A 26,694-nucleotide genomic window follows, 5' to 3' on the forward strand; every position below is an offset into this window, starting at 1 on the left:
TGGCCCCATCAAAATACCTAGTCTTAGCTAGAAACAAAATTTTGGGCTTAATTCAGATGTATGTGAGTACAGCATTGCTTTTTCTTTCTCCTCTGTCCAGCGTAATGTTGTGTTAAGCTGCTCTAGTTAGAACGTAAAGCTCAGAACAGGCGAAATATAGAATGCTGTGTCAGATGTGGCCATGGTGCTTGCGTATTAACTGGGAGCACGTGAGTACTGCTGCTGACACCAGTTGCATATGGACCTCAGGTCTGGGCACACCAGAGATGTCGTCTCCAGTCTGAGCTGTCGGTGGGAGGTCGCGTTGCTCTGGGAGGAGACTCTCACTTTGATCCCTTGCATTGCTTGTCTCAGGACTATAAAGCTAGTTTATTTAGCTCGTGATCGATCTTAAGGTAAGTGTCAAGAGTCTATGGAGGTAAAAATCCAGGAGGAGGGTGGGAAGAGAGGCATTTTTGAGCCTTATATGTCTTTTGACTTAAAGCAAATGCTGTGTATCAAAAGGAAGCTGAGAACCCTTCCCATGTGGGAGCAGTCTCGAGGCTTCACAAGGCTGCTGCAGCTGTTTGTCCAGTTCTGTTACTGGGGAAGGAAGGGTCCTAAAATGTGAACTGCATAGTCTCCATTCTTGTGGTAACGTTCGAGTTGCATCCTCCTCTTCCCCAGCGTACCACGTGTGTAAAAGACAATGGTTTGTGTGGTCGCGGTGCTATATGCGTTGTTCTTCGCTGACCTGCGTCACCCAGCTGTGATCGTCATCGCAGTTCAATTACTTAATGTCCCTAAATTCTCTTAATAACAGTGTTTAGTGTTGGCAGAGAATTTACATTTTTGAGTGTTGCGTGAACATGAAATCATTATGGTAGATTTGGAAGATGGCATGAAATAGTTTCTGTGAGCCCTGTTTCCTCACGCAGGGATGGGTGGCAACGTGTGGAGCTGGGATATGTGGACTGGAAAAGTACCCTGAAGTCTGAGATTTCTCTGTTTAAATTTGCTTGAACAGTTGTTTCCCTTTTGCGAGGAGGGTGAGACCAGTGCTGGTTAATATCTTGACATAGATATGACGCAGGCAGTGGGATCGAGTGCACCCTCAGCAAGTTTGCAGATGACACTAAGCTGAGTGGTGCAGATGACACCCCTGAGGGATGGGCTGCCATCCAGAGGGACCTGGACAAGTTGGAGAAGTGGGGCTGTGTGAACCTGGTGAGGTTCAGCAAGGCCAAGTGCAAGGTCCTGCACCTGGATCAGGGCAGCCCCTGGTGTCAGTACAGGCTGGGGGATGAAGGGATGGAGAGCAGCCCTGCCAAGAAGGACTTGGGGGTACTGGTGGGTGAAAAGCTGGACATGAGGCACCAATGTGCGCTCACAGCCCAGCAGGCCAACCATATCCTGGGCTGCATCCCCAGCAGGGTGGGCACAGGGCGAGGGAGGGGATTCTGCCCCTCTGCCCCGCTCTGGTGAGACCCCCCAGGAGCCCTGCGTCCAGCTCTGGAGCCCTCAGCACAGGACAGAGCTGGAGCTGTGGGAGCGGGGCCAGAGGAGGCCCCAGCAATGATGCGAGGGCTGGAGCCCCTCTGCTGGGAGGAAAGGCTGGGAGAGCTGGGGCTGCTCAGCCTGGGGAGGAGAAGGCTGCGGGGACACCTGACTGCGGCCTGCCAGGGCTGAAAGGGGGCTTGTGGGAAAGGTGGGGACAGGCTTTTTAGGTAGGGTCTGTTGTGATAGGACAAGGGGGATGGTTTTAAACTAAAAGAGGGGAGATTCAGATTAGATATATACAGAAGAAATGTTTTACACTGAGGATGGTGAAACCCTGGCCCAGGTTGCCCAGAGAGGTGGTCGATGCCCCATCCCTGGAAATGCTCAAGGCCAGGCTGGACGGCGCTCTGAGCAACCTGATCTGGCTGAAGATGTCCCTGCTCAGGGCAGGGGGGTTGAAACGACGTGACCTTTAATGGTCCCTTGCATCTCAAACCATTCCATGATGCTTGGGAATGGGAATCCGCCTGTCTGCTGGTGCTGCTGGGTTCTAGTTTCAGCTGAGCTGCTGCAGCAGACTGGCAGTGTGTTTGATGGGAGCCCCAGCCTGTAACGTAGGACAGAGCTGTTCTGGATTTGGTTCCCTTTGGGACAGTCCCCTTGGCACCTTATCTGTGAATAGACCCTGGGATCTAAAACTTTCAGAAGCCTGAACTTAAAGATCCAAAGACTAAAGGTGCTGCTTGGGCTAAAGATTTAGTGTGAGTTACTGTGTTTTTTCCTCTTTTTCCTCCCCCGTGACTCAGACAGGTACTGATACTGAGGTCAGTATCAAATCCCCATTGAACCGTGTTAGCACGTACCATAGCTCGGCTGCTGCCTCTCTGGATGGCCTGTGACGAGTTAGACCTGTGTGTACTAACCTAGCTTTCTCTGTGTCCGAGACGAGCCAGGAAATTCAGGTAGCTTGCAGTCTTGGGTGAGATTTAGGGGTCTGTCCCCCCAGCAAGCACGCCGGCACCGCTGCAGTAGTGCCTGCGGCTGCTGTCTGGCTCCGCCTCTGATGAAGATCATCACGTTGGAGATCTCCGTGCAGATCTCCTGTTGTAGGGAAGGCTCATATGCTTGTGGGACAACAGCTAAGCTGCCCCAGTTTGTAATCTGCTGTTTTAAGGCAGTGCGTCCCCTTTCTTGGTTCTCCTCAGCATGCTGGCCGCTTATTTGTGACAGCTCAGTAGCTGCTGCCCGCGGGGATGAGTTGTCGGGGCTGTTGGGCTGGGGCAGGGACTTGGGTGGGTGCTCTTGGGGAGCAGCCTGGAGGTGGGGGGTCTTTGGGTCGTGGTGTTTTGTTCTTTGTTCCTCGAGTGGAAGGTACTGCAGAAATGCACTGTTGTTACCAGCTGGGATGTCCTCTTCTGGCTTCATTCTGGCACTGATAAAGAGAAGTAGTTGAACTATAAATTTAACATACATCTATAGGAACGAGATCTTCGCACGTTCCCAGCACTTTAATTTCTAATGCTGGGGTTGAGTCCTAGCCTGTGTAAAGCCCAGTGTAAGTTGCTCACTAGACTTAGTGTCCCCATCTGTGTAAAACTGCTCAATACAGATAGAAAAAAGCTGTAGACGAGACTGTTTTGTTGTCCATGGGGAAATGTTCCAGTTCGGTTTTACATGTGGGTATGAGTTTAGGTCCGTCTTTCCCTTTGACAGGGAGGGGAGAGGGGCAGGGAGATGGAAGAGATGAGTGGAAAAAACTTGCTCTCGTGTTTTATTAGGCCATATTGTCTGTAGTCTGACTTGGAGAGAAACTAATTAGAAAGTGGTTTCTTTGCAAGAATTGCAAGTGATTTCAGTTCTCCTCCTGATGTACATAGCTCCTAAGTCAGTGCTGCGTCTCGCTTGACCTTTCAAGGCAAACCACTCCTTCTCTGATTCCTTGGCCCCAGAGATGGAAAGTTCCACTGAAGCAGCAGCACGAAGGAGCAGGAAGGGGAGCTGGTAACGAAGTTCTCCATTAGCCTCGGCCTTTCTGAGGCTTCACCCGAGGCAGCGGTTTTACAAGAGCAGTGGTGCTGGAGCGTAGTGCTGGATGAGACATGCACAGTCACTTTGCTCTCAAATAAACTCAGAACTGCTTTTAGAGAGTGTTAGGGTCTTATATTCCTCGAGAGGCTTTTTTTTTTTTTTTTTTTTTTGTTTTGTTTCTTTTTTCCCCTCTCATTGCAGATAGAACCTGCCATGAGTGAGGAAGGTGCTGCTTTCCACTGAGCAGCTGCAACCTTTGCCTTCCCAGGTGCGGAGGTGGCTGCTTTAAAAAGAGAGAAGCAGTAATCTCCTCAGCTTGCTGTACTCAGCAAAATGGTGCTTCGGTATTTCAGACTTTCATCCAGGTGTGCACACAGGTGCTCCGGTGTTGGAGACCCCAGCTCCGGGGAGGCCGTGTCCTGCAGCAGCCAGGCTGCGGCAGCCGAAGGAACGCGCCCGGCAGAGCAGGAGCACCCTCGGTCACGGGCAGGCTCGGGGCCCTGTGGCCAGCGCCATAACACCATGGATCCGGTCCCACGGCAAAGGCACAAATTAATTTCACGTGGACCATTAAACTGCTGTGAGTCACTGCCGGAATTCACCGGCAGCCCACCGGCGAGGTGCTGAATCCCGTTTACCTGACCTGTGTCATCGCCGCGTGGAGCATTCACAGCAGAAGTTGTTCTCGGTTTTTCTTTTCTTTTTCTTTTCCTGTTTCGATTCTTGGCATTTCTGATGGGAGATGGGAAGCGGTGACGCTGCCGCTGGGTGACCGCACTGGAGGGCTCTGGGAGGAGTGACACTGGTACAGGGCAGGCTCTCGGGTGGGTGTCACCTTAAAAGGGGGTGGAAGGAAGAAGAGACCATAAATACCTCACCCCAGAGAGGGAGTTTGCCCTGAAAGCATAATTCTCTGTTTCTTGGCTTCAAAATGCTCCTCTTTTTGGCTTCAATGATAGAGGTGGTGCTTTCCTTTCCAATGGATTCGGGATCTCCAGCCACCAGTTCTCCCGAGTCTGTGCGGTTTCAGCCCCCATCCCTTCGGCATCCTTTTTGTGTCAGCTGGGCTCTTCTCTGCTTGACAATTTTCTTTTTTGACTTTAAGGAGGAAGTGGGGAGGGAACTGTTGTAACACAAGGATTATAAGCAGGTGCATTTCTCACTTTTAAAAGTTTATCCAGCAGGACAGTGGGGTATTGAATAAAAGACTGTGGTATCTGTGGTGTTTTAAAGATCTGCAAAGCACTTAAATCTGCACATAAAAAAAAATCTGTGAAATTCTTATACAAATAAATATAGATGTATGCAGTACTTACTTGTACTGCTGTTCAAAATCATGAGCTTTGCATTTAAGCTCTGTCTTTGCTCAGTTCAGAGTTTGATGTTCCCCTTGCAGGAGCTAAAGCCTCGTGGCTCAGCTGCAGGCGCGGAGCTGCTCTGTGCTGTCGGCACGCGAAATCCGTGGGAAATATCATGCAAGACACGGGCAGTTGGGTGTCTTGCCTCTCCCAATGCTCAGCACCAAGGTGTTCAGAAAACCATGTAAAAGTTCCAGATCAGATAGTAGTGCATTTGCTTGCAGGGGTTTTTTTTCTTTCTTTTTTTCTTCTTCTTGGACCTCGAGGTGATTGTGTTTTGGCCTGGAGTAGAAGGGCTCATAACACTTGCCTGTTTTTCTTATTTTGTCTCTTTGAGCAGGGAGATCTGGATTTAAAAAATATATTTAAGACTTAATTTTTTCAGAGCATTCTCAAAGTAACAGAGAGCTTTGAGCTGATCAGCTGGCTGCCTGCATGTGGAAAGTTTCTGGTGGCTCCTCATCCCCTTTGGTCCCTGCAGAGGCGATTGGGTTCCCTCTGGCTGTGACCGGAACGGCTGGCAGGGAGCGTAGCACATCTGCTAGGCAGGCTCTGCCCGCGGGCAGGTTTTGGCAGGCTGAGCCAAGCTCCAGCGAGCTCTGGGGCAGGACTGGAGCCAGGTCTGGCTCTGCTGGAAGGACTGGAAACCCAACAGGCAAAGGCAGAGGAGAGGAACCAGCACTGCAGGAGTCTGGGCTGGAGGAGCAGAGGTGGGTTCCGTTTTGTCTAATTTAGGGTTTTTTTGAAGTTATCATTCTAATTCTGAACTAGTCCAGCTCATTTCTGCTTACACATGGTAGACATGTCCAGGCAGTGATTAGTTTGTCCAAAGACAGAGGTCTAAAGTCAGACTGTGCTTCTGGAGCTGTCACCTGCTCTCCGTTGGCTGCGGTGGTGGCTTAAGGGCACCCTGAAGTTTGAGATACCTTTTAGGCACCTAAAATCAGGTGAAGTGTCCTCATCCTGTCTGGCTTAGCTTCTCCCATCCTTTCTTAAGATTCTGTTCTCTTCATGGGCATTTTAATTCAATTTTGAATAACTGTGTTTAGTATTGAGAGGATGACTTATTACCGAAACTGCTGCAGAGGGTCTGCTTGATCCTGGGGAGATGAGGTGGAAGCGGTTGGAACTCTGCATTGCTCACAGTGAATTGTTAATTCAGAGAAGTGATTTAAGTATATTGCTCATTATTCTTTGCCACGTGGAGTCACAAAGATCATCTATCTGCATAATTTTCTGTGCCTGAAATTCCTTGCGTTACTAAAATGTGGCCAGCTCCTGGAAGGTGCGCCCTTGCTGAGATTTTTCTCAAGTTGGTATCGATTCCAGATACCTGCCTGCGAGAACGGGCACCATAACAGAAAATAAATCTCTTGGGCAAATTACCCATCCTACACGTTGCTGAATTTTAGATTAATACTGAATGCTTGGATTGGGATGCAGGCAGCCTTGTGGTCAATGTGGACAAGCTTTTCCTGCTGCATATGGTGTAGGGGATGCATAAGGGAGCTCGGAAAATACTGGGATGCTTCTAGTAAATGAGGTTACACTTCTGTGGGCATAGGCTGTATCTTTCTACCTTTATTTTTTTTCATTAAAGAAAGAGTGGTTGTAAATAGATTCAGGAACCGTGAGGGACTTGGAGAGAAAAGTGAATAGGGAGGAAACAGTTTTGCTCTGTTTAGAAGGAATGAATACTGTCAAGACTGGAGAAAGGCCAATGTCACTCCAATCTTCAAAAAGGGCAAGAAGGAGGACCCAGGGAACTACAGGCCGGTCAGCCTCACCTCCATCCCGGGAAAGGTGATGGAGCAGCTTATCCTGGAGGCCATCATCAAGCAAGTGGAAGAAAAGAAGGTTATCAGGAGTAGTCAGCATGGATTCACCAAGGGGAAATCATGCCTGACCAATCTGATAGCTTTCTACGATGACATGACTGGCTGGGTAGACGAAGGGAGAGCCGTGGATGTTGTCTACCTTGACTTCAGCAAGGCTTTCGACACAGTCTCCCATGATATCCGCCTGGGGAAGCTGAGGAAGTGTGGGCTGGATGAGTGGTCGGTGAAGTGGATTGAGAACTGGCTGAATGGCAGAACTCAGAGGGTTGTCATCAGCGACGCTGAGTCTAGTTGGAGGCTGGTGACAAGTGGTGTCCCTCAGGGGTCAGTACTGGGCCCAGTCTTGTTTAACTTCTTCATCAACGACCTGGATGAAGAGTTAGAATGTACCCTCAGCAAGTTTGCTGATGACACCAAACTGGGAGGTGTGGTAGATACACCAGAAGGCTGTGCTGCCATTCAGCGTGACCTGGACAGGCTGGAAAGCTGGGCAGAGAGGAACCTGATGAGGTTCAACAAGGGCAAGTGCAGGGTCCTGCACCTGGGGAGGAACAACCTCATGCACCAGTACAGGCTTGGGGTGGACCTGCTGGAGAGCAGCTCTGCGGAGAGGGACCTGGGTGTCCTGGTGGACGACAGGTTAACCATGAGCCAGCAGTGTGCCCTGGCTGCCAAGAAAGCCAATGGGATCCTGGGGTGCATCAAGAAGAGTGTGGCCAGCAGGACAAGGGAGGTTCTCCTTCCCCTCTACACTGCCCTGGTGAGGCCTCATCTAGAGTACTGTGTCCAGTTCTGGGCTCCCCAGTTCAAGAAGGATGAAGAGGTACTGGAGAGAGTCCAGCGGAGGGCTACGAGGATGGTGAGGGGACTGGAGCATCTCTCCTACGAGGAGAGGTTGAGGGAACTGGGCTTGTTCAGCCTGAAGAAGAGAAGGCTGCGAGGGGACCTTATAAATGCCTACAAATATCTGAAGGGTGGGTGTCAGGAGGATGGGGCCAAGCTCTTTTCAGTGGTGCCCAGTGACAGGACAAGGGGCAATGGGCACAAACTGAGGCACAGGAAATTCCGTCTGAACATGAGGAGGAACTTCTTCCCTCTGAGGGTGACGGAGCACTGGAACAGGCTGCCCAGGGAGGTTGTGGAGTCTCCTTCTCTGGAGATATTCAAGACCCGCCTGGACAAGATCCTGTGCAGCCTACTGTAGGTGACCCTGCTTCGGCAGGGGGGTTGGACTAGATGACCCACAGAGGTCCCTTCCAACCCCTACTATTCTGTGATTCTGTGATTCTGTGAAGTTGTGAAGTTTTAGAGAGATACCAAATTTAGGTTTTTATGTACTTGCACTGGCAGCACAAGAGCAGAAAAGCTGTTGAACAGCATTTTCAAGCAGAGAGCTTATTGCTATGAGGTGTATTTGAAACCAAGAATTTAGCAGGTTTGCAGTGAAACTTTTGGAGTTCTTCGTGGGGGTCTCTTTAATTTGATGTTCAGGTAGGAGCCCGGGGTAACGAGCTCCTGCAGTTGGTGGGTTGGCTGTGGTGCTTCTTGCAGGATCCCCGAGCTGTACAGGAACTCAGTTTGTAGAAAACAATGCTATTCCAAAGTATTTCTTAATTTATTTTAGTGCTGCCAGAAATGGGAGCAGGAGGATGGAGATGATCTTTCCCTGAAGAAGCCCGTCCCAGCAGCTCAGGACGGCCTTGCCCGCGGTGTCTCAGCCCTGTCGGAAGCTGGAGAGGGACGTAGTCGCTCTTCCCGTTCAGTCCTTGGCCTCTGCCAATCCGCGCCAGCCAGCGAGCCCTGTGATGCCAGCTGCCGTAACAGCTTTTGTCGTGCGGGTGCGTGTCCGTGGGGCCCTGAGTGGTGACACCCCACGATGGATTTCGCTCGGCCCGCGGAGCGGTGGCAGCACTGACGGCTGGGGCTGGAGCTGGAAGCTGTAGGACCTTGCTTTGCCCTGCAACGTGTGCAGCCATTTATGGCAGGGCAGAGTGGGTGCATAATCCTGTTAAATCAGAACTGTACCCCTGACAGCTGCTGTCAAGTTCTCCAGTTCTGTGCAACTTTAGGGACTATGAAATTTCATAGCTTCATTTTGTCAAATCTCTAGTCATGCAGATTTGGAAGTCTGGTGCCTGTTTATAGGGGATTGATGGCCCTTCCACGGGCAATCAGATTGTGTTTTGCACACTTAATAATGTGTGTAGGGGGGGAAACTGTATGTGGGATTTTAATTTTAGCTTCATGGATTTTTCATAAAGTCTGTGATGCTGTCTGGAGTAATGCAGTTATTCTTTCCCCTAGGACAGTGCTCTAATTTACCTTGTTTTGGTTGCCTTCATGGCAGGTAGAGCAATTCTTGCCCGCTGCTTATTCAGTTTATCTAATAGTCAGCCACGGAAGTTATTTGACTGCTCTGGTGCGAGTGCGCAATATTTAAATCAACAAATATTGAAGGCTTCATTCAGCTAGGTGCCTAGTGCTGGGCACTAGAAACCTCCGTCTGTGCTTAGGGAGCTCATTTGTTGTTTTCTTCTGGCACTGACTTTGCTGGAATAATTGTTTAAATGGCCACAGCATGGTCTTTTTTTAAAGACACCAAATCCAGAAAGAGAAACAAGGATTGAAAGAATAAGGGCACAGCTGTTGGCTCCCTCTGCCCAAGACTTTTCAGATAGCTAAATAACAGTGAAAAAACCAGCACTTTCTCTTCTCCCAGAGTCGCTGCAGTCCCAAACAAACCCTGGTGGGTCTTGCTGGAGGGTTCAGTACATAGAAGGTGGGCTGGGTGGTGTGAGAGGGACACAGATGGAGTCGACAACTTTCAGTTGTGCTTGGACAGTCCCTCGGTTGCTGCCTACCAAAGGTGGGGGTTCTGCCTCTGCCCCTCTGTGTGTGCTCCAGCAAGCACTGGCGAGCTCTTTTTGGAGGTTTTGGAGCTCTTTTTGGAGGCTCTGAGCCAGCAGAGTCCACATGGGAGGCAGTCGCAGGCTGAGCTGTCTGTGCTGGGGGCGAATGGACTGCTTAGTGCAGAAGAATGGCCAGACTTGAACCCCAGGGCAGAGTTACCACTCGTCATCAGGGTTTGAAGACGCGTTCTGGTAAGATGCTTAGTGTCCAGCGTCTGTGGCTTTCAGCTGGAAGGATGGGGCAGGGCTGGGACTGTCCTCCCTTGTAATTTATGGGTAGAGAGGCTGGAGCAAGTGGAGAGCTGCAGTCAGACCCGCATGGGCAGAGCCCTCACCAGCCTGGTCTGAATTCAGCCTTGACCGTGCTTCAGGCTGGGGGTTGGATCGGACGATCCAAGGGTATGGACCAGTTCTGAGACGGCTTGCTGTTTGGTGCTGGAAATGTTTGTCGTTAAATCTCCGGTGAGCACCAAAAACCAGGAGGTTTGGGGAGTGATACGGTTGTGTCAGGTACTGGAATGCATTGCTTTTGGAGTCGAGATCTGCAGGTGCTGTTTGTGCGGAAATCGGTAGCAAAATGGTTTAGGTCAGCCCAAAGATAAGGAGGTGGACTGAATGTATGCATGAAAAAGGGGTAGAAAGAAGGGGAGGCGGGTAAGCCCTCAAATAGCTGGAGAGAGATTTTCTTCCTGGTTGCCACTGGGAAGGGAATTTGGTGCTTTTTGGGAAGGGCTGTGCTGGTGAGCTGAGCTGCGAGTGCACGGGGCGTGCAGCAAAGCCCTGCAGCGCTCGGCTTTGAACAGTCAGCCCAGGTACATTGGACTGGACATCCTGGGATCCAGGACCTTGGTTCCTCTTCGTGCTTTAGCCTGCCATCAGGTTTTCGCCAGGTCAGCAGAGACATTCAGAATATTGTTTTCCTGGAGTGTTTCGGCATCAAGAGCCGCGTGAAGCGAGATGCTGATACTCAGTGTGCTGCTCTGGCTTGCAGAACTGTCCTCCAGTTTGACTCCGGGCCCTGAAGAATGCTGGAAGTGACAATTGCTCCTTTTCGAGCTGGTTGTAAATCAGTCCTTCCTGCTTCGACGTGCACAAAGCTCTCGCTGGTACTGCTTGTGATGGTTTTCATAACTGTCTGGCCCCTGGAAGGAAAACAGTACAAGGAATCCCTAACAGCAGGTTGATTTAATCGTTTTACTGAGCGTGCCAGTGAATTGTTATCACTCCTGGTTGCCTGGAGAAGCTGCTAGTTTGTCAGGTCCGAAGCCTTTCTGCAGGTACATGGCGTTCATACTTGGATGGTTTTCAGCTCAGGTCTGAAATCTCTGATGGGACAAATTCGTTGATGGGGGGAGCATGGAAATGGTTGGAAGGGAGGAACAAAAAACTTTTTACGTGGACACTGCGGTTTTTTATCTGGCGTGTGAGCTTGTAGTCTGCAAAAATCTTGCTGCATTTGAATCATGTCATTATTTTAGTGTAGAAGTGCATTTAACATGCTTCAGCCCTGTGTTTACCCTGGCTGTTTCCTCTGAGATGACACCGTGAATCCGGCTCTTGCGCTGCTTCATCCCGGCGAAAGAGCCGGTCTCCGCTGGACAGCAGCTGTGATTGCCAGGGAGTGTCCCCGTGAGATATTTCGTGTAGTGGCAGAGCCCTGATGTAGATATTTGGCTGCTGAGCTGTGTCTGTGCCAGAAAAGCTCACCGTACAGCCCTACCAGCAAGCTTGTCTTGTGTCAGTCTGGCATTGTGAAAGGCTTTGCCAGAGACCTGAATGCAAGATTGGGCAGCGTTTTGTTTGATGTACGAGGTGTTGACATATGGTCCAATAAATGTGGTTATTGGAAAAGCTAAAGATAATATTTACCTTGAAAAATCTATAGTTGGGAATAAATGGCCACATCTGCAGCTGAGGCAAGTGAGAATGAGTGCACTGCTTTCAACTGAGCCACCCCGGTTCTCACCGTCTGAGGATCCAGGCAAGCCGGTCAGGTAGGTGAGTGAGCAACCAACCTAAACGGCTATATATAGCAAGCAGTTTTCTGGGGGAGAGGTTTGCTCTTCGGTAGCCACTGTAAGTAGCTGTACCTTCTCTTTGGAGTTTTGTTACCGCTGATGACCCTTTTCTTTCTCCTTTCTTCCTCCTTCTCCTCCCTCTTTCTCCAGGGTTTAATGCCATGGCTGCAGATGAAAGCGCTACAGAAAAGCAAGCGGGGGAACCAAAAATGGCAGTAGACGGTGAAACCAACGGTTCCTGTGAGCACAGCGAAGCTGGTAGCCACCCAAACCCAGTTAAAAACACTCAGGACAATACAAAAGTGAGCCAGCAGGACTCTAGTACTAAATTAAATAGGATAGCAGAAAATGGCATTTCTGAACGAGATGGTGAGACTGGGAAGCAAAACCATATGAAAGCTAATGACTTCACACAGACTTCTGTAACGGGGAGCAATGGATATATTCTAACCAAGCAGATGGCACAGGAGCAGCCTCTAAGGACTACCAGCACCTTTGCTTCTCTGACCGGCCATGCTGCAAAAACCCTTCCAGGAGGAGCAAGCAAAGGGAGAACTGTGGGCTCCTTTTCTCAGATGCAAGCCACGATGCCAACCAAGCTCGGGGAGGGCAGTAAGGACATGGATGCTAAAAAAGCCACCGCTGCTAACGCTGAAGTCAAGGTCCACAGAGCACGGAAGACAATGCCTAAACCTACCCCTAGCCTGGTAATGTATACGCCCTGCAGTCAGCACTGCTGCTGCTGCGATGGCTCTGGGCTTTCTCTGAGTGCGCGAGAGGGATGCCTTGCTGCATGGGAACACGCGTAATTCAGGTGGCCCATGGAGTGGATGGATTTTTTAATTTTTTTTTAATATACATATATTTTTTTTTTCTCCCTACAGAGAGACAGAGGTGTTAAAGTACAGTCACATGGCCACCATCAGCTCTCTTCCCCAATGTGTTTCTAAATATATAATTGATCAGTTGCCTTCTCGAACAGGTCTATGCGAGACACTAAATGGCCTTTCTCTCTTGGCTCTATTGCTCATCAGCCATCTGCTGAAATCCAGAGCTGCTTGTGAAACAAATTAGATTGCTTATAAGTTCGACCCAAAGGAAATTAAGCATAGCATGTTAACTTGAGGCTTCTCCTAAGCTTGGAAGCTGTCAAGAAGCTGATAGGTTAGGCAACTAGATTGCATTGCCGTATCGTTATAGCAGTAAACCAGATGATGTTTTCTTTCTTACTGTATGTTGCCTGCAGTAATGCAACTTGTTCGGAGATCTTCCTTCCAGAATTCTTAGGGGTGGATTTACCATCACTTAATACAACAGAGCTCTGCCTTTTTTTAGGAGGCAAAAGGACATGTGAAATCATCTGGTGCATTCGTGTTGTAGTTGGGTGAACAGAAATGGGCCTTTTGTTGTCATTGGCCAAGTTTGGTTCTTTTGGTTCTTTTTTTGGTTCTTTTGGTTCTTTTTTTGGTTCTTTTGGTTCTTTTGCCAAAGGTAGGGAATAAATACTGGGACAGGAAGATCTCCACTATGAGCACTTGGTCTCCAGCCCTGTGATGCTTTATATTTAGCTGCAATGAGCTTGATCCTCTCATTGTGCTATGTCTAATGGTGAAGAGAAACCGGCTTTTAGGTATCCTGCACCTAGGTCAAGGAGAGGATTGCAAGCCCTACTTGGCAGTGTGAGTCATACCCAGAAATAAATGGGAAGCTGCTGCAGCTTTGTAAAGGTTGGTGCCCTGGGTTGCTGTAAGCTGCCAGCGTGTGACAGACCAGCGAATGCACTGTGATCCTCAGATGTCACCCACATGTGGCACCACAGCAGTAACACAGTGTGACGGTCTCAAAGCTGTGAATCGCTGTGGTCTGGAGCAGGGGGGAGAGAGGGGAGAGGAAAAAAGAAAAAAAAAAGGTGGGTGGCACCTAGCCAGCCACAGATGGGGAAAGGTGCCCTTGGCGGCAGCACCAGCTGCGCCTGCGGAAGCAGGTGGGATTCCAAAGAGCACATCAAGATTGCAAACCTCATGGGCACCCAGCCTCCACAGCAGGGCAGAAACCACACCTGCTGTGATTTCCCAGCCATTCTCCCAGACCACTGATTTCCTCTCCATCTTCCCCTGATTGCATTTAAATTCTGGTGCCCTTGCACCCCTGATGTGTTTTCTGGCTGGCAAGCAGGGAAGCCCAGATGCAACACATGCAACCTGATGAAACTCTCACAGAAGGCTGTCTCTTACCCAGACAAGGCTTTGCAACCGAAACTGCCTCTCAGCTTCCCTCCAGCAGCCTGTTCCGTGTGTAAATGAGGCCGGGCAAACCCCCAGACCCTTGTGGAATTTGACAGGGAGACATCCCTTGGGGCTGAGCAATTGAAAGATGCTATTCCCTTCTAAAAGATGACTGCTAGGTTAGGAGGGAGTGTTTTCCTCATTCATATTTTATGATACGTCAGAAGAAGATTCTTAGGCAACCCCTTGGGCTTCAAGGTTTGTCTCTGGAAAGCTGCATGCCATGTTTGGGAATGCTTGCAGCGCTGGATTCCGTGAGTTGCTGTGATGAGGCTGTCGATCGTTATTTGCACACACAGTGACAGCAGCTTTGAAAATCAACGCCTGCAGTTGCTGGGCCTTCTAGAAAGTGCATACATAGCCTGTCCTCAGCACCTCTGGCCATTTCCTTTGGGCTTAAAATAGGGACAGAAACAAAATTCACGAGAAGGGTGCTAAGAAGAGGCTGTTCGCACGTTTTGCGCTCAAGCCTCCTCATTTGAATGTGAACCCAAGATTTGATCTCATTTCTGCAAGACAATAAAACATCTGTTTTGTTCAGCCTTTCTGACAATTACTACCTATTTTTTCCCCATTGTCTTTCGAATTTACATCCTGTTTTCTTTTGAGTAGCAGAGTCCTTGCTAGCTGTAATTTTTCTGTCCTGATTATTTCTTTGTTGAGCTGCTTATGAGATGCTCATCAGCGCAGCGTGGCCGTAACTTTTCATGCGCCAGCCTCCATGTTCACACCTTTTCCCCTTGAAAACCACCTCAATAGCAGGTGCTGTATTCCAGGAAATAAATTGTGGAAATCACCCAGAAGGTGATGGCACAAGACACAATCGTTGTCTTGGCTGGTATTTCTTTTGTTTTCTTGGTAGACTGTTCTTGCAGACCTGTGCTCCCTGGGAGAAGGAGGGGAAGAAGGTATTTTGTTGCCTGCAAAGTGTAAACATTTGTTCCCCCCAGCTCCTGCAGAAACCCACTGGGGACAAAAAATTATTTTCTGTAATCCAGTAGCTGTCAGGGGACCTTGGTAGCCTTTTCCTGCACGTATGGATTGGTCTTTAAAAGGAAGAAAATAATTTTCTCACTAATTTAACCAGCTTTTTCTCTGTTTAGGACTTGCTTCCTGAATTGGGATCGAAGCTGAATCTGAAACAGGTGACAATTTTAATTGACGTTGTTGCATATTAGGGTGTTTTTTGAACAGAGACCTCAGAAGAGTTGTTGACAGCATCATTTGTGCTCCTCTTCTGAACACTGGAGTAGCACAAGCAGTGCACCTTTTGGAAGAATGTTTTTCCTTCCTAATCCATTTACAACCCTGTTAAGAGCCCAGAAGTTTCCAGGGCCAGGCAACAGACTGAAAGGCGGGGGGTGGGGGTGTGTGCACGCTGTGCTTGGAGGAGGCCCCTTCTGCTCGGAAACTCCAGTTTCTGAGCTTAACATCACTAGCACGTGTCTGGAAGGGACAAGGGATGACAAAGGTAGTGAAAGCATCGTTATCTCTTGAGGTAGGAGGAGCAGGTGGCTGAACTGGGAATCCCACGCTGTGTTTCCGTTCATGACTTGGTGACTACGAGGCTGTAGTTTGAGGTGTGTGTCTGGTGGTGTTTGTTCATGCTGTGCAGAGGACCGGGTCAGGGGAACAGAAACGTCAGAAGAAATAGTGCAAAAATCCGTGGAAGTAGTAGCTTGGCCTGATTAATAGTGTGAGCTCAAAACGCAGGGTGCTGATTTCACTGGGGGAGACAAAGCCTTGGCCAGAAGGAGGAGCTTGGAGCAGGAGACGCTTTGCGCACGTTGGTGTTTCTACCAGTATTCATCAAACTATCTCTTTAAGCAGCATTGCCACTAAATATCTGATCTCAGGACTGGTAAGGTGCTTCCATTCTGTCTGCACACAGCTGCTGCTGTTGCTGTAAAGTACTATTTCCCGTGTCAGTGCCCAGCAGTACTGCGGCGGTGCGCTAACGTGGTCTGTGGGTTGCTCTGCAGGAGCTCCTGGTCCAAGAACGTCTTGTGTTCACCTCTCGAGGCCAGGCAGGTGGCAGTTGGTGGTTTGTGAGTGTCTGGGATTGCTCAGCAGGCTTACATGCTCTAATATGCAGAAAACAGAAAACTCAAAACAAAGGGAGGGCCCTAATGGGGATGGTGGTGGGGATATTGTCTCCATAGGGGGGGGAAAAATAAGTAAAAATAATTGTATGGGGCATAGTGAAATAGAGCGCTCTGTCTGATGCAAGAGCTGCTGTCGGCTTGTCTGAACCCAGAGGGTGCACCCATCGAGGACCCTCACCAGAGTGGTACCCAGGTGTGCAGGGGCAGACTGAAAGTGTGAAGTCCACGTGTGCGAGCTTGGCTGCAGTTAAATATCCCCAATGGGAAATCTCCTTTGGGAGTGACAAGGCCACAGACTGCCATTGGACTTCTTATACAGAGGGTTTGCTGCAGAGGGAGGTGGAAGGTGATTGTATATCATGCAGTACTTTTAATTTTGTATTTAATGGGTTGTGCTCATGCTGCAGACACAGCCGCACCAGCTGAAGGTGGCTGCCCCAGCTGCTGACCGCAGCCCGCAGCAATAACTGTCACAGTCCCAGGTCCCCAGGAGACCCATTTCTGTCAGGAGGCTGGCTGTCAGAACTGGGGTGAGCTACCCTGTTTCGTTCTGAGTGATGTGTGATGCTTGCTTCCCCTCGAGCTGCTCAATCAAAGAGGGGACAGGGACAGGGAGTGGGGTCTCTCCCCCTACCATGCCTCTGAACAGCGATGGTTCAAAAACCCATTAAATGCAGGTTTGTAGCTTGGTTTAGGAACCTCGACACTTCAGCACAGTCTGCCTGGTAGCCTAAACCACGATGATTTGATGCAGATACGTGGCTGCACACAAATCTCTGCAATGGTAATCAAGTCACACCGGCATCGGAATCCCTCTTCTAATGGGCACATGTTAATCTGCAGATGAAAGGGCGTTAATAGGTGGATCAGCCTTGCAGCTTGTCCGATCTAGATGAAGACCAAAGCCCAGTGGTCAGGATCCCCCCGCAGCTGTGCTAAAATTTAGTTGTGAAAAGTGGAATTCTGCAGCAGCGGAGAAAAGGGAGAGTAGTATCACAACAGCTCCGCTGGGCACTGTCATCTGCTTGTGATAAATTTTTGATAGCAGACTGCTATTTCTTGCTTAAACATCATTCACCAGTTGTTAGGGCCCTGGGAGCTGCTGCTTTGTGCTTGTTCAAAGGCAGCGCCTTGGAACAAATCTCATCACCCCTCTGCACGATGGATGGAGAGAAGAGGGTTGCTCCGTGACAGCTGCCGTGTTGCCCGGTGGTGGTTGGTTCAGTCCTCCTGACTGGTTGGCTTTGGTTTCAAGCTCGTACTGTGCCGGAGATGAAAGTCCTTAAGACAAATAAGACAGTTTGTATGTCTAAGCTGGAGATGGTTTCAGGTGTTGAGAGCAAACAGCAGTCCTGCGGCACTCTGCAAAGCTGCCCTTCTCCGAAGCAGGACCTGCAGGACCTTTGCCGGTGTCCTTGCACCAACACACGGATGGAGTTCTGGCCTGGTTTCGCTTTGGTAGTTGCGAGCTTACTTGCTTTGGTAGCAGAAAGAACTCTGAATTGCCGTGTGCGGTCTGTTGAACCAATGCAAGGTTTAATTAGTAAGGTTGGTTTGCTCTGTATTTTTGCTTTTGGAAAAAAAATAAAAGGAGGATATTTTATCTTTTCCCATTTTCAGTAACTTCTCCCTGCTGCTGTAGTGGCCGCCTGTGCCAATAATAGAAGGAGGATCGGTCCCACTAAATGTAGAAAGCACTTCAGTTTTATTTTTATAAACAGAAAATACTGTGTTCTTGTCCCAGTCTAAGCAGTTTTCTTCACTGTTTTTCTCACAGTGGTGTCGGACGTAGCTGTTGTCCCATTTTTGCTGTTCCCAGACACAAGCATCTCTGGAAAGGTTGGCCTGAGCCTTGCAATAGCTGTCCTCAGCTCCTTGACTGTTCCTTGCAATGCCCAGCGTGAAATAGTGACTTTGCAGCCTTTTGTGTGGGATGAGCTGATACCACACGAGAAGCTGCAAGAAATGGAGACGTTAGCGATGCCGTTTCTTTCTCTTTTGGTTCCTTGGTTGGCCTCCAGTGCCCCACGCATGTGGTGGTTAGGACAGCATGCGGACACAGGGAGCTCAGGCTGCGCCCTGGAGTTGCCTTTGCACGGGCTTCTCCTCACCGTACTTCTCTAAAACTGTAGATGAAAACTGTTTGTCTGTTAAATGTGTGTATATTGGGGAAAAAAGAAAAAGGCCGGGGCTGTTCTGGGTAAAGATAACACATAGCAGTGGAGTTTGTTTAGGGTCAGGTATAGTGCTTCTCACCTCTAATTTTGCTCTTTGCAGTGGAGGCCGTGTAGGTGCGTACTGGGTTTGCATGGCAAGGTTTTGATAGCGGAGGGGATGCAGGGGTGGCTGCTGTGAGAAGCTGCTGGGAGCTTCCCCCATGTCTGATGGAGCCAGTGCCAGCTGGCTCCAAGATGGACCAGCCGCTGGCCAAAGCTGAGCCCAGCAGCGACAGTGGTAGTGCCTCTGGGATAAAGTGTTTAAGAAGGGGAAAATAACAGTGGCTGAGAGAGGAGTGAGAAGAAGTGAGAGAAACAGCTCTGCAGACCCTGAGGTTAGTGCAGAAGGGCAGGAGGTGCTCCAGGTGCCGGAGCAGAGGTTCCCTGCAGCCATGGTGAGGCAGGGTGTGCCCTGCAGCCCATGATGGTCCTCAGGGGAGCAGATTCCACCCACAGCCCAGGGAGGACCCCACGCTGGAGCAGGGGGATGCCCAAAGGAGACTGCGACCCCATGGAGAGCCCATGCTGGAGCAGACTCCTGGCAGGGCCTGTGGACCTGTGGAGAGAGGAGCCCACGCCAGAGCAGATTTGCTGGCAGGGCTTGTGACCCCGTGAGGTATCCACACTGGAGCAGCCTGTTCCTGAGAGGCTACACCCTGTGGGAAGGACAGATCCTCCTCTGATTAGATTGGTGATAAATCAAACTACTTTCCCCAAGTCAGGTCTGTTTTGCCCATGACAGTAATTGGTGAGCGATCTCTCCCTGTCCTTATCTCAACCCAGGAGCCTTTTGCTGTATTTTCTCTCCCCTGCCCAACTGAGGAGGGGGAGTGATCGAGCAGCTTTGATGGCTGCCTGGCTTCCAGCCAGGGTCAGCCCACCATGAGATGTTAGGTGAAAGCACCTCTGCTCTCTTGGGTGTTTGTTGGTTGAAGTGAAGGAGGATGATCCTCGTGCAACTTCTGAGCGTAACAGTCTGCTTAGTTCAAAATGCAGGCAACTCACCGTGCGCATGCCCTCGTTGGTGTCCTTGGCAGATCAGCCCATGCCCAGCAGATCACTGAAAGCTGTGCATCGCTTCCCCAGCGTAGTCGCTTCTGGTGCAGGCTCCGGCATTGCCGGTCTGGCATTGTCCACCTGTAGCACAGGATGCTCAGGAAGCGAGGCAGGAACGTGGTAGGATTTGTCACAGCAGATCGGATGAGTAGATGTTGTCTAGCAGTCAGCTCCGTTGGGTTTGTTGACGCGCCTGTTTCTTGCAACCCTCTTTGTGCTTTGCCAGAGCGAGTGTCCTCTGCTGGGAGCAGACGAGAGAGGCCGTAAGCCAAGAAGGCAGAGTTGGCTTGGATGGGTACCGAGCTGCAGGCAGTTCCATAGATGCCCGTTTGGTGCTGTGCCTCCCTGAGCAGGGAGGGCAGGAGGAGCCCATCCATCATGAAACTGGAAGAAGGTGGCATGGGATGGGAGCAGTAACTGCTGTGCGCTGTGCCAGTGACCGCATAGCCCACAGAGGTGGCTCGGAGCCGAGTAGCTGCGCTGCCTGGTCTGCAGGAGAAGCCTTCGCCCGAGGTTTGCCGTGGGCAGCCTTGCCCCTGGCAGGAGACCGGCTGGAGCTAAACGGAGCCTTTTGAGAAGTCTGACGGCGCGGGGAGCTTGCAGGTGGATCAGTGAGCTTTGTGTTCAAATGGACCACTGTAAATTTTTGTTTCCGTTTTGCTTTGGTAGGAGCCTCTCGTGCCCCACATAGTCTTGCACCCACTCGCCCCGCGCCCGCACGTGCAGCCCGTCGTTTGCTGCTTTTGTGTGAAGCTGCCCGCTCCGCTCTGCTGGGAGGTGTCAGCCGGCGGCTGCAGCCTGGGCAGCGAAGGGCGCAGAGCGGCTTGGCGAGGAAGGGCCCGCTTGAATCAGCTCTTAGCCAGCCTTATGGGATTTTAAGGAGGAAGAAATTTCCCAGCAGACCGGCGTGCTCAATTAGCAGAGCCTCCTCTCTGGGAGTGTTTAAACTTGGAGGAGACAGAGCAGAGCATAAAGGCTCGGTGTAGGGAGCCAGGATGGGCTGTGTCTACAGGTTTGAGTTAAGGAACTGGCAGAATGCAGAGACGTTAGAAGTGGGAAAGGAGTAAAGTTTCATCTACTGCACACTCTGCTTGCAGCAAGAGTAAAATTTAATAAAGAACAGCAAAGATGTAACTGTTTTATCTAGCTGAGAATGAAGAAGGATGGTGAGAAAACTGAGTAGAAGTGCTTTCAAATCTTTGCTCATCATTTTTATTTCAAACCTGAGATTTAGTAGTTATATATATATATGTATATACACACACACACGTGTGTGAGAGATACATATGCTTTACTGCTGGCCTGCTCAGCTCCCCATGCCATCAGGCTCCCGGAGAGATCTGGTCACCTCTCTGCAGGAATTGCTGTCCTTTAGCACTGCTGCATAAGCCTCCAAGTAGTAATCCAGATCTCATAAGGCTTAATTTGATGTAAAAAACTGTTTTACTGGAATTGGCATGAAAAAGTCACATCTAACAGTTGTCATGCAACTGTACTGAAGATTTTTAATTTATTTCCATATCATAATTACAGGGTGAGAGAAAAACCCCAAGCTAGTAACATACTACTTTTTCATTTAAAATTTGATTATGTTCTTCCAAACAGCCTGGCATGGTCTGAATGTGAATTCTTGATGGCTGGGAGCAGCAGCATGTTGTGTCATAGACCAGTTGCAAGAGCCTGCACTGAAAGGACAAAAATTGCAGCCCTTACGTACATTTGTTGCAGGCAGCTCTGCGTCAGATCTGCCTCTCTCAAGCTCACTTTTTCTAATTTTAAGTTAAAAATGGAAGCAGTGTATGTTCCCAGGGGACTTGGGAATTCTCAGAATAATCCTGTAGCTAAGAGTTACCATTAACCTCTAGATCTATAAACTAAGGACTTCTAAGAGGTATAAATAGTATTGTTGAGACTATTACTGGCAAACTGTGCCCAGCACTCCTAATGTGCATTTTTTAAGGCATAGAACAACTGAGAACAGTCTCAGCAGTGATCCAATGTCCAGCAAATGATCTTATGGATGCTTAATTTGCTCATTCTATTAAACTTACTGAAGAGAAAGGGGGTTTTTTTGAGGAAAAAAAAAAAAGGCAGTTGGTCATAGTCCATAACTATCTACTTGGAGTGAGAGTTTCTGACGATACAGGGCTTTTTAATTTAGTTGAAAAAGCATAATGCATTTAATTATTTGACAGTGAGAGCAATTAAGCCTTGGAATGACATATCAAAGGATGTGGCAGATTTGTCGTCTTTGAAATCATTAATCCAAGACTGGATGCCTTTTAAGAAAAGATGCAGCAATTCAGCCAGAAGTTAGGGGCTTGATGCAGGAATCGTTGGCAATGCGATGGCCATTTGATGCAGGTCATTTCTGATTATCATTACAGCTTTCTGTCTGTGACCAGGTCCTCTCTTTCTGGCAGCAGTGTGCACATGGCAGAGCCGTCATTAGGAGAATCAGTCGCTTCCCCGTTCGTTCGCAAGGTCACATTACTTGAAAGCAGTGTCCGAGAGTGCCTATCTGAACCTGGACTTGAAAGCACGCTTTTATTACTTGCTGCTTTTTATTTCTTGCTGCCTTTTGCCTGGATTCCTCCTTCTGTTTTGGTATTTCAGCTGTTGCTTCAGAAGTCCTCTAGGAAGTATTTTCCTGCAAGTAGAGCAGCACTGAAACATTGCCACGGCAGAACTTGTCACCTGCTAACTGTGCTGTTGGCTTTCTGGAGCACCTCTGCCAATCCTGCCTCCTACTTACCAGCTGAGTGGACAGATGTATGGAGAGGTGTGGATGCAGCTAGGCCGTCTGTTAGATACATAAGAGGGCAAATCCAGTGTAAAATGTCAAATCGGAGAGGCAGCATTTACCCCACTCTGTTAAATACGGTGGTTGCCACAAAAGCTGCAGCACGGTGGGATGTGGAGCTGTAGGAACCCTGCTTTCGTGAGCAAAGGTGCTGGGTGAGGCTTTGTGTTGAGTACAGGCTCGAACCGGGGCGGGTGCAAGCTGGAGCCTGGCTCCAGTGACAGGCAGTGCAGCAGCAGCTGCAGAATTCTCTTGGATTTCGGGAGGAGTTTGCAGCCTGCCCCGTGTTCGCTGCTGCCGCGGCTGGGTCGGGAGTGCCTGCCCTGGCTGATTCGCAGTCAGCTTGGACAGGTCTGTGCTGTGGCGGTGGCAGCGCTGTAGATGAACCTGCAGTGTCAAACAGACACCTTCTTTGCCCGCATTTTGTTGTGTGCTAGGCCAGTGGCGGGAGCCTTTGCTAGGACAAGATCGTGCCCAATGGTGTCCGAGAGGAAGGATCCCTCCCCGTTGCTGCCTGCTCTTCCGAAATGTCGCTGCAAGACTGTTCTCGTGCGTGCTTGATGTGACAGCCGCGCTCGGGGCGTGCTTCAGGGAATAGGTGACCAAATGCCCGTGCAAATGGCGTCTGATCCTTTCCGTTCTCTGCTGCTGCCATGGAGCTGCTGTTCTGCTCTGCGAGGTGGCCTGGCGCCTTCAGGGGCAGCAGCCTGCGAGAAGTGAAGGAGCAGCGGGCTGGCAGTGTTTTGCGGTCGTTAGACAAAGTAACCTCACGTGCTAGGGGAGGGGCTGAGTGCTTTTGCTTTGAATGTGTGGTCCTGTCTTCAAATGAAAGTAATTATGCTTGAGAGAAAGGAATTTAATTTATTTTCTGATTATTTTTTTTTAAACGCAGAGGCTCTATTTAACTGCATTTTGTTTTCCAGCATGCAAGTAAAGACCCCAAAGATGGGAGAGACAGCAGAGATCAAAAAGAATGCAAGGAGGAAGGCAACAAAAACATCCTGGAGTTTGGGAAGCCGTTGCCGTTGCCCTCTCTCCCGGGCCTTCACCAGTCACTACCTCAGAACCAGAGCTATGTGGCCACCGCGAAGTCGCAGACAGGTAGAAAGGACAGAGTTAAAATCCCTAGCAGCCCCCACCTCCCAAAAGTGTACGTGTGGTTGGGTGGGAGATGAGGCAGGCTAACAAGGAGCAATACCTCTGTTAGTGCCATTTCCCCACTGAATCTCCTTTGGGGTTTCCTTCCCTGCTGGCATCAGTAGGGCTGCTGCCACAGACCCTGTCTGGCGGACGCCGTTTCACCCAGCCACCTCTCTGCCAGTGGCCATTGCACTGCAAGGGTGATGCTTGTGTCCTCGGGACTCCCTGCTTGCTGTTGTGCGGGGCACGTTCCTGCGGTCTCCTGTGAAAGCAGCCTCCCAGGTGAAGTCCATCAGTCTGCTGCTCCACAGGGAGCACCCGCTGTGCCGTCCTTCTGCGCTGCCTTGTTTCACGGGGTGCAGGTCCCTTCCGGGCAGCGTGGGCTCTGTCAGGCACCCCTGCCTCCAGGATCATTTTGCTAAAACTCATTACTAGAGGAGACACTTTCATCCTGTCTTCCTGTGTGATATTCTGGAGATGTTTCTGTCAGTTCTGAGGGACTTTGGATATCACCGCAACAACTGGTTACCATAAACCACGTCCTCGTAAAGAAGTTTAATCGGATAAACATATTTTTTGGAGAAGTCTCTTCATAGATTTGTGGTGACAGTTCGTCATAGTGGAGATGAAGAAATGCTTTCAAGGAACAGGCTGTACAGCTGCAAGCGATGATGCTGGTGCTGAAGCTGGCTGTTCGCTGCTGTACACTGTTCTTAAAAGAGCCTGCACTAAGCTTCCTTCTGATGTGTGTTCACCAAAGACAGCATCAGGCAGTGAGGTGTGATGGCTGATTTGATTAGAAGGCCAGGAGGGAGACTTAACAAATTAAGACCCAATCAAAGTAGTGAAAGGAATCAAACAAACTTCCATAGTAGGTGTGAAATGAGGTTAAATGGCAAACGGCTCTTTATTTAAGGTACCTTTTCCCTGGGTGTTCTTCTGTTACTGTACGATTGCTTTTATTGTAAGTCGGTATTATTAGCCATGCAGCATCTATTTGAGCAAGTTGGATTCTGTTCAGCCTCCTACGGCACCAGCAATACTGCCAAACGCAGGCTGGTTTAAGGATTTGATGCTGTGTATGGTGATATAGGGGCCAGAAAGACCCTGGAGAGGATGCTCAGAGTTTGGGTGTGTTTGCAACACGGGCAGAAAGCTCTTTGTGTGTTTGCACGTATGTGTGTGTTGTCTGTTGGTTGACTTGTAAATAAATTGGTTGGAATGGGAAGCTTTTTTTCTCAGATGTGGCCTCAAATGTGATTTCCCCCCAGTACAGCCTCTACTCTCTATCCCTTCTTCTTTTCATTCCTGAGCAAACTTTGGGTTTCTTTTGCTTCTCTTTTCCAGCTGCTGCAGTATCTCGGAAGAAAAAACGGAGAATGGGAACCTATAGCCTGGTTCCCAAGAAAAAGACCAAAGTGTTAAAACAGAGAACAATGATTGAGATGTTTAAGAGCATAACTCATTCCTCTGCAGGTGCCAAGGTGAGGGGAGCACTGAGCCCGCTGGGCATGTTTCTTGTCACCATACACATCCCTTGTCCCAGCACACCAACCTCATGTGTAAGGCCCAGGAATGTGCAGGCTTGTTGTGATGCATCTTCTGTTCTGAGTCTGCATCTTCCCTCTGGCACCATATCCTGCCCGTAGCAACCTTGCTGCTTTGAAACTGGCTTTTTGAGAGTGGCTGTTCAGATACCAGCTCTTACACCAACGTTTTCCAGTGAATGTTCCCTTTCCATCTGGGGTCCCTTGGAATTGGAGAGATTTCAGGCATACCCCGTGTTGTAACCTTTTTGTTTCAGAGTCCTCAAGGTAATTGTCTAGTGTTGCTGCCTGAGGCTGTACAGCAAAACAACTGGTTACTTAAAAAGCTTTAGACAGGGACTCACTTCTGGTCAAGTTCTGCTTTTGCTGTAACCCATGCCCTGAAGTTTTGATCTTTGAATTCAAGAAAAACAGTGCGAGGCTTTCATGGAGTGGAGTGAAAATCCCACTCTCTAGTTAACTTCTGTTTCCATTCCCTAGAAACCTGCTTGTACCCTTGGTATGCCACGGTGGAGCTGCCCTTCTGTGGTCGAATTAGACTGCAGGGGTCTGTCTGAAGGCTCCTGCCCAGCAGCCCTCCTCCCCTGAATGCCTTGTACGGCCACGGGAGTCTGGAATGGCTCCTCGTTGCCCAGCTCGGCAGGGTTAGGTGACACATGGCAGGCTCTCAGGCTGGCTTTGCTGGCAGCAGTGAAGAGCTCTGGAGGGACGTAGAGCCAGCTTTCTCCTGGCAGCTTTAAGGCTCCTAGCATGGAGGTGGTCTGGGATGGATTCGGCTGCTGTGTCCTACGAATTGATGTTGTCTTTGTGGCTCATGTGCTCGGGCGACTTTCAGAGTGAGAAGGACCTGGGTGATGCCAGCCCTCACGTGAACGGGGAAAGCATAGATGTAGACTCTGAAGAGGAAGACTCTGATGAGTTGGAAGAGGAGGATGATCACGGAGCAGAACAGATGGCTGTGTTTCCTGCAGATGATAACAGGACCTCTAAAGACAGCGCGTCCGATGCAGACAATGCCAGAAAGGTATTGGCCTGCCCTGTGCAGGACTTGGCGTGGGATGGGACGCTGCTTGTACCCGTGGGGTAGGAGTGGCAGGAATTGAGGCAGTTTCTAGGTTTTCTTAGCTTGCAAGATGACAGCAAGCACAGCAGTGGAAGTGACGCTTTTTTGATGACCATTTCCTGCTCCCCGTTGCACCCGTGAGAGTCTCCCCACCTACTCCCCAGCTTCAGCCTTGCTGCATAAGTCCGTGGTCCAGTGTACACGCAGAGCCCCCACCACATTTAGTTATGGGGTGCACTGAACCAGCAAGAGATGTCTTCCTAATCTTGCTTGTAACAGACTGGTAAAGCACTAGAGTTGTTTTTTCCCAAATCACGATGCATAGCATAGACACAAGGCTGTTTTCTGGATGATCACAGAAGCTAAGATTTGGTTGGAAAACTTTCTCCTGGGGTTGAATTTTTTTCCCTGTACCATCACTATGGATGTATGATGACGTGCATTAACAGCCTTGGAGTTCTGCTGGAGAGGAAACTGTGTTAGTGCACAGGCGGGCTGGGCTGGGTGCTGGGTGCAGCAGGGTGGTGGGGGGATGCTCTGCTGGGTGGGGGGCACAGCAGGATGGTGGGGGGACGCTCTGCTGGGTGGGGGGCACAGCAGCATGGTGGGAGGATGCCCTGCTTTGGGAGACCTGACCTGAGTGACTCTTTCTATTCTTGGGCAAATGGTGGCTGCAGATTGATGATGGCGAGTCTGAGGAGGAACAGGACTCTGGAGAGTCTGGGGAGGAGGAGGAAGATGGAGATGAGTCTGACTTGGTAAGCCTGGCTGCGAAATGCGTCTTTCAGCCTTTGTCCTGTTGATAATAATTTCCCCTTTGCACTGCTGCCAGAAAGAGAGCGAGCTAAG

General features: G+C 49.8%; 1 protein-coding gene across 10 annotated transcripts in view; it reads left to right on the plus strand.

Annotated features, from left to right (window-relative positions):
- Positions 1-26,694, plus strand: part of EHMT1 (euchromatic histone lysine methyltransferase 1) — a 126,405-nt gene that overhangs the window by 59,847 nt on the left and 39,864 nt on the right. For all 10 annotated transcript variants that reach the window (XM_075439280.1, XM_075439285.1, XM_075439282.1 and 7 more), the window contains 6 exons: positions 11,781-12,337; positions 15,019-15,060; positions 23,019-23,196; positions 24,583-24,719; positions 25,618-25,806; positions 26,523-26,603. In XM_075439280.1, the coding sequence (XP_075295395.1) occupies positions 11,781-12,337; positions 15,019-15,060; positions 23,019-23,196; positions 24,583-24,719; positions 25,618-25,806; positions 26,523-26,603 (1,184 nt within the window). The remainder of the gene's footprint in view (positions 1-11,780; positions 12,338-15,018; positions 15,061-23,018; positions 23,197-24,582; positions 24,720-25,617; positions 25,807-26,522; positions 26,604-26,694) is intronic.

Source organism: Opisthocomus hoazin, chromosome 19 (assembly GCF_030867145.1).
Source record: "Opisthocomus hoazin isolate bOpiHoa1 chromosome 19, bOpiHoa1.hap1, whole genome shotgun sequence".
NCBI lineage: Eukaryota > Metazoa > Chordata > Aves > Opisthocomiformes > Opisthocomidae > Opisthocomus > Opisthocomus hoazin.